Source organism: Amaranthus tricolor, chromosome 5 (assembly GCF_026212465.1).
Source record: "Amaranthus tricolor cultivar Red isolate AtriRed21 chromosome 5, ASM2621246v1, whole genome shotgun sequence".
NCBI lineage: Eukaryota > Viridiplantae > Streptophyta > Magnoliopsida > Caryophyllales > Amaranthaceae > Amaranthus > Amaranthus tricolor.
In genome coordinates this window covers 19,418,036-19,428,836 of record NC_080051.1, presented here as the reverse complement: position 1 = coordinate 19,428,836, position 10,801 = coordinate 19,418,036, and the positions used below count along the sequence as shown (strand labels likewise).

The 10,801-nt window shown below is 33.3% G+C and overlaps 1 protein-coding gene across 2 annotated transcripts; it reads left to right on the top strand.

Moving 5' to 3' along the window:
- The first annotated feature begins 4,098 nt into the window (after positions 1–4,098).
- On the top strand, positions 4,099–9,616 carry LOC130813247 (protein FLC EXPRESSOR-like). 2 transcript variants are annotated; one of them, XM_057679039.1, is made up of 4 exons: positions 4,099–4,693; positions 5,511–5,656; positions 5,770–5,849; positions 9,001–9,616. In XM_057679039.1, exons 1-4 carry the CDS (start codon positions 4,230–4,232, stop codon positions 9,094–9,096), a joined length of 786 nt encoding a protein of 261 aa, XP_057535022.1. In that variant the 5' UTR covers positions 4,099–4,229; the 3' UTR covers positions 9,097–9,616. The 2 variants fall into 2 exon arrangements, with proteins under 2 accessions (XP_057535022.1, XP_057535021.1); XM_057679038.1 differs by having other exon boundaries at positions 4,111–4,693; positions 5,490–5,656.
- Positions 9,617–10,801: the final 1,185 nt, after the last annotated feature.

Here is a 10,801-nt window from a genome sequence, read left to right as displayed (position 1 = left end):
TTTTATTTGTGTTAATAAAAACAAGCATAGTCCCTATGAAGCTTTCGATCATTAATTAGTTACGTTTCACCAAAGCGAGGTGCCTATTAATTATTCTAAGATAAGTAGCTGGTGAAAAATGGTTTAACTCAACTAAGTAGGTCAAGAAAAGTTGACACTTAGAGGCATGGGATAATAGTAGATAAAGAGTTATATTATAATTACTAACCAAGAATTATTATGAATAATTAAGAAATACTTTATTTACCTATAACCATTAACTTTGAGTGACAAGCCAAAGCTTGCTTAGGGTTAATGAAAATAGGGTCTTTGAATCACTAAATTAAAAGGGACATTTAATTTAATTTGGTGGAATGAATTTCTTTTAAAGTTGTTTAAAATTATTCATTCTTGATAATCATAGAATTCTTACACTTTGTATTATTCATTTGTAGATGGAAAATAATTCAAACAATAATGTGTTCTCAAATTGACTAACAAATAGAGTCCTTAGACCTAAGTTTCTCACTGACTTCGTGTGTGAGAATTATTGTTCTTTGATCCAATCTAACGCCATGCCGTAAAAGGGGCTATAAGGGTTGTACTCAGGATTTTATGAATCACATAGCGAATAGAGGAGGGATAAGATGGAATTGTCATATCCTTTTGGGGTTATTAGTCTCAGGCCACTCGGAGAGTTGGAACTGTAAAATGCATGGCCATGCTCAAATGAATTATGGAGATAATTATTTGTTTCTCAGTTCATCTCATGAGTCCGAGGAACATGATCAGACCAAATAAGGATGACAGTTGCTCTTACCTTATGTTTGATTAAGAATTAAGTTGACAAAGGATTTGAGATTCACAACTTGTTGGAGCAAGTGGGAGTTAGTGGGAGGAGTCCTACAACTCTAGTAAACTTGTTTCTTGAACAAGTGGAAGATTGTTAGAAATGTTCAATAATCAAGTAAATATTTTGTAAGTCGTTTAACGTAATTATGTCAGTATACAACGAGATATTAATTTAGTCTATATTAAAAAACGTTTATGTTTTACTAGAGACCAATAAACGTCACTGAACCGTTATTTGATAATGGAACGAGCTTAATGTCGCTAAGTCTATAGGGTCACACTGTATCAATGTGTGAGATCATTTTGTGTATTTGGACCTATATTAGTCTACGTTCATGTGATTAATCTAGTTGGACTATTTAATATAAGGTTAATATTATATATGCTTTCTAATTGATAAGTTTGTGATAATATAGTGCTACCGTGAGTTATGATAAAATTGGAGAGTAATTGCGAGTAAAATACAAGAGTTGTATACACACAAAATTAGTTTAAGAATTGTTCTTATATGACGTACTAGTATACGAGGTCTTACGAGACGTTGTGGGTGGACAACACTAGAGGAACTTCATTTGCGGTTCTTGTTTTGTGGTTATATTTTGCTAGTGGATTCACGTTATAAAGGTATAATTTTCATCCCGATATTTACTTGATTCATTTCATGTCAATAATTGGATCTTGGGAAGGTTTTAGTTTTCCACATGTTAAAAGTTAACATTACTAAAACACTACACTTTATTTTTCTGGAGACTTGAAAAAATCAGTGATTTTATAATCATCTCTTATCTCTTTTCTACCATTGAACAAACGACAATTATTTTTCCTATATAAAAAAAAGAGAAAATTATAAAAAACTACCTAATTTATACCCCTTTTTGTAAAAAACTACCTTATGTAAAAAATTTTGCAAAAAACTACCTTATATAATACAATTTTTTGCAAAACACTACCTTTTAACGGATTTTAACAGTTGACCGTTAATTTTAGCCTTTGACCGTCACGTGACAGTCACGTGACCCTTAAAACAGACCTTCTTCTTCATTTGATGAAGCTTCCATGGCTGCAAGTTCTGCTTCTTGCTTCAAAATTGACATTTCCATTTGCATTTGAAGGTTCCTCTAATCAAACTAACCCAATCCCATTTTCGTATAAATTTGAATGTCATTAAAAGCAAAATAAAAAAAATTATATAAAAGAAGGGAAATTCGAAACACAATTCTTTCTTCACGTCATTTGGTGTTTTACCAAATTCAACATCAAGATTTAAAAGTGTGATTTTGGTATAATTCTTTTTCGAAAATTTAATTTTATTGTTTGAATTGGATTACCCAACAATTAGATTGTTGTTTGATTGACTAATTTAAACCCCAAAATGCAATTTCATTTTCGTTTTTCAAACCCTAGATTTTTCCCCAATTTAATTGAATTCATGAACTTTGTGAAATTTCATAATTAATCATTTCTAAACTATAATTTTATGATAGTTATACGTTTTGCCCTTATTTTGCAATTATAATTTGAACATTTGATGGTCGAATTTCATTTTAATGTTGCGGAAAACTTAAGCAAAAACGCCCACTTTGGCGGCTCGGTGGCTCAAGCCACGGTAGCTGGTATAGTTTGGGTGGTTGGCGCATGGTTAGGGACCGTCTTGGGTCTTTTTCCGGTGGTCTTAGTGCATGTTGCTTTTGGCGGCAGCCATGGAAGGCTTTTACTGTTTTAAGCAAGGAAAAGGGAAGAGGGAAAGGGAAGGGAACGCGGGTCAGTTGGGTTTACTGGGGTTAAGGCCCGTTTTCTGGCTGATTAAAGAATCACGTGACTATCACGTGAGGGTCAAGGGTTAAACTTAACGGTCAAAGGCCAAAAACCGTTATAAGGTAGTGTTTTGTAAAGAATTGTATTATATACGGTAGTTTTTTGCAAAAATTTTTATATAAGGTAGTTTTTTATAAAAAGGGGTATAGATCAGGTAGTTTTTTTTTATTTTGCCTAAAAAAAAATACTAGCAACATCTTGACTCCACAATCATTTTATATGCAATGAACAATCTCAAAATAAGTAATTTTATCAATATTAGTCAATAATTTTATCCCACCCCATCATAGTTTGTACTTTATTCTTTAGTAACAAAAAAACCCATGAAATATTCGAATATTAATACCCCTTTATCATCCAATTTTTTAGTGAAATGAATCAAATATTAGAGACAAAGAAGAACAAACCTGACAATGAAATCACAAAATTTCCATGGTGCTTGAAGTTTTTTAATCCCTGATTTCAACTTTAATGGAAGGTTAAAAGATTTAGGGATAGAGGATTCAGGAATAGTTGGTACAAATATGTTGTTGCAAAATCAAATCAGAATGCACGTGAGTTTTACGTGAATAAATTAATAGGTATTTAACAGTAAAAGTTAGGTAGTATTTGAGAAAATAATAAATATTTTAAGTAATTTTTTTTATAAAAAATATTCTACGTAATTCTTGACAAAAGTTAAATGTTTTTAAGTTGTTTCGAATAATTTTCATGATAAATAAATAAATAATATCATTTTAAGTCTTACGCTTTCCTAATCATCTGCAAAAACATCAGTTAAATACATTTAGGGTGTGTTTGGCAAAAGGGAATTAAGATTAAGGATTCGAATTTTTAGCCGAAAAAACCCTATTCACAAAGCTTCTCTCGTTTCTTTTATTATTAGTTTTTGTTCTCTTTTTGTAGTTGGTTTTACTTATTTATTTTATTTATATGCATTTTTATGTTTTATTTTTTTTATCTTTCCCGTGTAGCTACGTCTCCTATCTTTCTCGAGCTGGAGGACTCCTTTGGGCGCGCTCTCTTCTATGGGTATGAGTTGCCGCCGTCCTTCCCTCTCCACACCCTGTCTATAGTTCTTCTATGAGTGGGATACACTGGGTAGGATGATGATGATGATGATGATTAGGCTTTTGGGGTAAAATTATAAAAAATTTCTTATTTGTTTAAGGAGATTGGGAATTGGCAAAAAATGAGACTTGGAGATAAGTTGAGACTTGAGAAGGAAAAGTCCCACAAAATAAGTTTCGAGGGAGAGTGGTATTTGGAGATAAGACATAAAATTTATAAAAAGACAATTTTACCATTAATGAAAGCAAAGAAGTGTAGGAGTCATAAGGGCAATTTTATAAAAATTATCAATTTTTATCTAATTCCTTATCTATTTTTATCATTTGCTAAACAAAAACATAAAACATTTATTTTTAAAGTCACAATTCAAATCTGATCCTAAAATCTCGTCTCTAACTATAATCTTATAATTCTCGTTCCACGTGTTAAAACACCCCTTTAGATCGAAGTTGGTCTAGGCAGACAATCAGACTCGGCTTACACCGAAAAAACAGGGAAGGAAAGAAAAAGTGATGGCCGGACGACACTCAGGCGGAATCCGACCACAACGGCAAAGAAATCATCCGCCATCACTACTCGGCCCACACGACCTAGATATGCAAGCCCTTCTTCTCGACCAAAAAGAAATGGCTGCAGATTACGCTATTCTAAAACACGAAATTGCTGCCGCCCATCAAGAGCTCCGCAAACTCGATGCAACTGTCCATCAAGTTAAGGAAGAGAAAGAATCTCGTGTTAAACAACTTTTTGAAAAATCCCTTGATTTAGAGCGTGAAATTCGTGCTATTGATGCTCTTAAATCTGAACATGCTCAAGTTGTTTCTGATATTCAGAATTTGACTGAGAGTAAAATTCAACTTGCTGCTCAATTTAAAGCTCTTGATGCTGAATTGTGTCGGGTTAAAGAAGATGCTTCTCAACTTCCTCTTATTCAGTCTGATGTTGAGAATTTTAAGCAAGAAATTAAGAAAGGAAGGTACTTTTAATTGGAATTGTTTTTATCTTTTATTTTTCTAGATTGGGTTCTCCTTTTTTTGATGGAGTTGTATTCTGGAGGCTTTGCTATGTATGAAATGAAATGGGTTTAAGTTGTTTTATGAAATTGAGTTTTATTTGGTTTTGTATAATCATTAAGTTTTGCTCGGTGGCATTGTGATTGGTGTGTTAATTGAGATGTTATGAATTGTTTTTTCAATAATTCGTAAGTGATAAAATGTGGAATGTGAATTAATGTGTTAATGGGATGTTGTTATTTGGGTTTTCTATGGTTCACAAGATTTTAATTTGAAAATCTAAGATGTTTTTGATTTGGGTTTTCAATAACTCATAAGACATACAATGTGGAATGTAAAATGTTGTGTAAATGGGATTTGGAAATAAGAAATGTTGTATCAAATGTTTTGCTATGAATAGGGTTTTTTTAGGATGTTATTACCACGATTATTCAGTTGTTTTCATCAGGAAAACTAATTTTATGAAATCGGGTTTTAATTCTTTACTGTATTACTGTATTTAAAGGAATTGCATTGTATCAGACATTTTACATTTTGTGCTTCATTGGAAAAGGTTTTGTTGAAGTTTTCATGTTTTGGGTTTATTTGAGTTGCTTCTTATATGTTTCAGACTTTTGTATAGTAGGTTTCAGTTTTCGCTTTATATAGATTACATGTTATTTTAAGGTATGAGATTTTGTTTACTTTATGTATAGTGAAATCCGTTTTACATATGATACTTAATGATGGAGGGCCTCTAATGCTATTACGGACTGACAGAGCTGCGGTAAAATTTGAAAGGAAAACGCGGTTAGATAACCTTGAATTAAGTCGTGTTTTGGAGGGTAAAATTAATTCAATGCAACAAGAGATTGAGATGCTACGTGCTGAGCTTTCTAATGCTGAGAAACGAGCAAGGGCAGCAGCGGCTGCTGCTTCAAATCCAAGTATGAAGTTTCCAGCCTTTCATTTCATGTGTTTGCTAATGCAATTGATGCATCTTTATCCTTGGGTAGTATCTGCATTTTCCAATTAATATGTGCACATTTGTTATGTTCAGATCCTGGTCAAATTGAAAACTATGGAAGTCATAGTATGACGTATGGAGGTCCCTATTCGGTGCAATATTCTCTGAATCAGGTATGACATGCCTATACTTGACGAACATGCTATAATATACTCTGTTCTTATTTATTGGTGGTTTCCCAAACATGTTTGGAAGATATTTGAAGCTTAAATGATTTCACGCTAATCCTACTATTAGGAATTTGAAAATAATAGCTGTCATAGAAATACTTAGAAAGCAATTATTGGAGTATACAAATTGTTCGTCCATATTCCATAGAAGTTAAATCGGTATGAATCAAGTCTCTTTGGGCAAATCGAAACTTTGACAATGCTTTCACGGTTCTAAAGACACGAGAGCCAATGTTGCTTTCAAGTGATGTACGTTTATTGGGTAGTGACCTTGTTGAATGGAGTGTAAAATACCACAATATCCTGAAGGCCCTTTCGTCTAAAGAGTCTAATGTTACTTGAACCTTACCTCTAGTATGTATGTTGGGAAAACACATGGACAAAGGTATGGTGTAAGAACAATTGACCTCACTCCGGTATCAAAACATAGTTAAAATGGTGATATTGACACCTAGATAGAAGCAATGCTTGCCTCACATTTGTTTAAAGGACAAGGAGTACAAGTAAGATAGAGTAGAGCACCGCTTCGTTATAAAACCCAAATGACTTTGCATTAGGTAAACCTGTATGTTCGTCTATTAGAGGGAGCAATCTATCTTTCCTTCGGAGAAGATGCTCTGAATACATGAATCCTATTTTATCAAGCTGGCGAAATGGCTAAATCAATGTTCATTATCGACTTTAACATAGTGCTCCATCTAATTTGCTTTATAAATTCATAGTTTGCCCGAAATACTCCCTACATCCCCATGAGCTTGACACACTTTTCATTTGGTATGTCCCTTTGATTTTGAACCATTTCTATTTTGGTATGTCCGCACATTATTTCTTTTAAGCTTATCCACAAACCCAATTTCTCTTTTAATCGCATTCCTTCCATCCACTTGTTTTTTTGTCTTGATCTTCAACTCCAAATTAAAAACAATTCCTCTAGGCTCCAAGTGTGTCGAACTAAAGGGTACAAATTGAGTAAGCCTATAATTTGCTTGTTGCAATTCGCAGCTGGCAGGATAATTAGTGATTTAGGTGACTTGGGGACAAATCATCTTGAGATTTCTTGAATGTTATTGGCTTATTGTCATGATTAAAATTCAGTCAGCTTTTCTCTTATCAAAGTTCAGTACTTCAGTTAACAATTCACATTGCAATGTCCGTAAAACGAGTCGTAACGCCACGAGGTCCCACTCCGGTGACATCACTACCGTTTCCGCATTTGCGATGACATCCACGATTTTTTTGGGTTAGCGGTTACCCTAGTGCTTGAAGGCTTTCCCTTTCACCCGTGTAACTGAGGTTTGACTCTCACCACTTTCAGAATCAATTAATCCTCGTTCTCCGCTTCTTGTTGCGATTCTCTAGCTTGCTGCCGAAAGAAAAACAATCTGAGGCTCATTTAACTAAATTGGTTGGCTTAGATGAATATACATGAGAATAAAGGCGTGTGACAGGGAAGGGTGATGATACTTTTTGACAATCTTCCAATTGGAATCTAGAAATTGAGGTTCTGTCGAGAATAATTTGCTTTTTAAGAAACCTTAAATTTTGGTTGTGAAGAGGTGGCATTAACATTGTGGAATGTAAATGGGTTGGTTGGGAAATTTGAAATGATGTCTTTGCCATTCCATTGGAGAGGAAACTCAACTTAAATTTCTATTGACAATGATAGTATTTACAATTCAGGTGGTCTGATAACATTTTTGGAAAGAAAAGGAAGGGGGGAAGGAGGAGAGAGGAGAGATTGGTGTACTTTCCTTCCAAATCTTTCCTAGAAAGATTTGTTTTGTTAAGATTATGAAGGAGTTCCTCCTATTTACTTCCCTTCCCCTATTGGCATCTAAATCAGGAAAATGTAATCCTTTCATTTCCCTCCCCTTTATTTCCCTCCATTTCCTCTTATCTAAACATAGTGTTTTATTAGAGATCAGGAATGATGAAGTAATAAAGAGGATTTTGCTATTGCTACATTGGAGTAGCTTGCTTGGAGGAGTGAGTAAGCAGACATGTAAAAAGAATGGGTTACCATCTAGTCCTATGCAGACTGTATTGTGGTAAAGTATTTGAAACCAAAGCATTTTGGAAAAGATCCTACATTTAGTACAATTGTTGTTTGTCTTTTATGGTTTCTTGTGACAAATCCTCCTCTCAGGTAGGAACACCCTCATAACCCTTAGTTGTATAAGGCGTGATATGCGGCATCCCTTAGGCATTTACGGCCCGTTTGGTAGGTGGTATTAAATAGTGGTAATAGGAATGAAAACTAGTGTATTTTTAGTTGAAAAATCTCTTGGCTATCTTGATGGCTATGCTTGTCCAACTTCAATCATCTCATTTTCTTCATAAAATTTATTTCAATACATTACCATTAGGAGAGGTGGTAATAGGTAGTGATGGAAATTTGCAAACAAGAAAACTTTTTCGTGATCAAAGTTTCATCACCATGGAATGACATGGAACTTTTGATGAAATTTTACATTATAAATCATTCTTATTACCACCATTTAATACTACTAACCAAACAGGCCATTAGAGTTCCTAGACCCTAGGTGAAGGTGCTAGCCTTTCGGTGTGAGGCTCTCCAAAATTCAGAAAATAATTAATAACCCCAAAAAAACTCAGAAGGAGAATAGAAGATAAGAGGAATAAAGAAGTATAGAGAATACATACCTCTTTGGAGTACGCATCTAATGTGCTTCTCTCAACGCTCATTACAAGGGGTTCTAAAGTGCTTTGAGGCACTCGCCTCAAGAATTTTCCTTGTGCATCCTATTAGGACTCCCAGCACATCACCCACCCATACCTCACGCCTTAAACACGCCTAGACGGGCTTTTTAAAACTAAGTCAAAACCACGACACATGTTTCTTGTTCTATAGCAGTTGGATGATGAAGTTCGTTTATTATGTAGTACACTATAAATTCAACAATACATGTTCCTGTCAATCTGAAGTAGCATAATAATATAAATATAAAGCATTAGTTGAAATTTCGAATGGTGCTTTATAAAACCTTTTAAGACCACATCTATTTTTCTCTTATAAGAAAGCAATCATTTAAAATTTCGATCATTTGAAATCCGTCTGTCGGTTGTATTTCAGGGACAGCTAACTCCTGATGGTCCTTCCTCAGCTCTGTATGGACGTCCACCAGGTAGTCATGGTTCTCATGACGTACAACATCCTCATCAGCCATAATCATGAGTTTCCTTCTTAATTTTGAAGGTTAAATTCAAGTTTGGACTGTACAAATCATCTCGAACACAGATTTTAGCTGAAAGTAGAAACAGGTCTTGGGTATCGGCATAAAGCAAATGAATAGCTAGTTGGCTTCTAATGCGGAACTTTAGACACGAAACGATGCCACATTTTGGTTTACCTTGAGAGACAAGCTGCGATTAGAGCTTACACGGTGGTAATATTCTGTTGGTGTGCATCCTATTCTGAGAATTCCAGTTGATATCAAGGCAAATCTGATGTATTTCTGTAATTGTTTGTTGATTATGGAAGCACATATGACATCTAAGGTTATGACTGACTAAAACTATTAATACATTACGTGGAGCTAGAAGACATGGCTTTGTTCCATAAGTACTTCAAAATGCAGGCCAGCTTTGTAGACGTTGAGATTTGGTGGTTGTAATTCGAAAAAAAAACATCAAGACTATGATTCGTAAAATTCCGTAATAATTATTTTGATATTGAACTTAAGCTAGAACGATAATATGGGTGATTTATACAACTTCAGTTAATTCGTATAGATATATTTGTGCCATTTAAACTTGTCAATTCATAATTAATACTCTCTCCATTCTCTAATGCTCTTCCTGTTTAAAATATTTTTGATCTTAATGAGAGAGAAATTCGATTAAGTTTTTTTAAGACATTTCGAAAATATTTTATATTCATGTGAAATTTCATTAGATTTATTTTAATATATACTTTTTTATTACGTATTTTATATAGTTTTTCATTATGCATATATATAGAAATATTAAAAATTAAAGTTTACTTTAAAAACTGTGAAAAAATAAACTGATAAGAAAAAAAAGAACGAAATGTTTGACTTTAAATGGTTATTAATGGAAGGAAAATTTATAAACAACTATTTATAATGTCATGTGCATTTTTAATATTAAGGTATTCTATTGCTTCATGTCAATACTTAATACCACCTACTCTGTTTTAAATATTTGACTTTATTATATTATTTATAGTTAAAAGTTAAAACTTCTATTTTCCGAAATTCTATGTAATCGATGATAAAACATACATAAAACCTCTCCTAAAAATTCGTGATGAAATTATATTTTGCTAGTATCATAGTATCAACGAACGTAGTGTTCAAAAGTATTTAACTTAAAATGGTACGAAAAAGTAGATGATTTAGAACAAATAAGCAAAATTGTATATAAAAAAAAATCACATTATAGTCAACTTTTAAAACTATCTCTCAAGATAAGAAGTTTTTTCCCAGACCTAAAATTTGGGCCTGTTCGCACTTAATAACAGCGAACAAAGCAGAAGGTTCAGAAAAAACAAAGGGTTTGTTCGCTTTTAGTAAACTAAAACCTAGCCAAACAGGATCAAGAAAGAAAGATTTGTTATTTTTGGCTCATATCTGTTCGCTGTTACTAACAGCGAACAAATACTGAATGTCAAAAATAGTCAAAATCTTTGTTCGCTATTAATAACAGCCCCAAACCACATCTTTGAAAAACAACTAGTATCTTAGAAATTATTTTGCAAAGTTGACTATTGATAAAGTTTTTATATTTTTTTCTTGTTTCAAATTTTCCCGAAAAAGTATAAGATTAAATACAATAGGAAAGAACGCCTACGTGTTTTTCATTTCCTGATTGAGCATATAATATGGAATATTAGGACTTCAGTTAAAAGAACT

Bases quoted from the DNA above. Each gene is read 5' to 3' on its own strand.
- LOC130813247 (XM_057679038.1), top strand. From the start codon at position 4,230: ATGGCCGGACGACACTCAGGCGGAATCCGACCACAACGGCAAAGAAAT. The intron at 4,694-5,489 runs GTACTTTTAATT...ACGGACTGACAG, and splicing joins CAAGAAATTAAGAAAGGAAG to AGCTGCGGTAAAATTTGAAA. The intron at 5,657-5,769 runs GTATGAAGTTTC...TGTTATGTTCAG, and splicing joins GGCTGCTGCTTCAAATCCAA to ATCCTGGTCAAATTGAAAAC.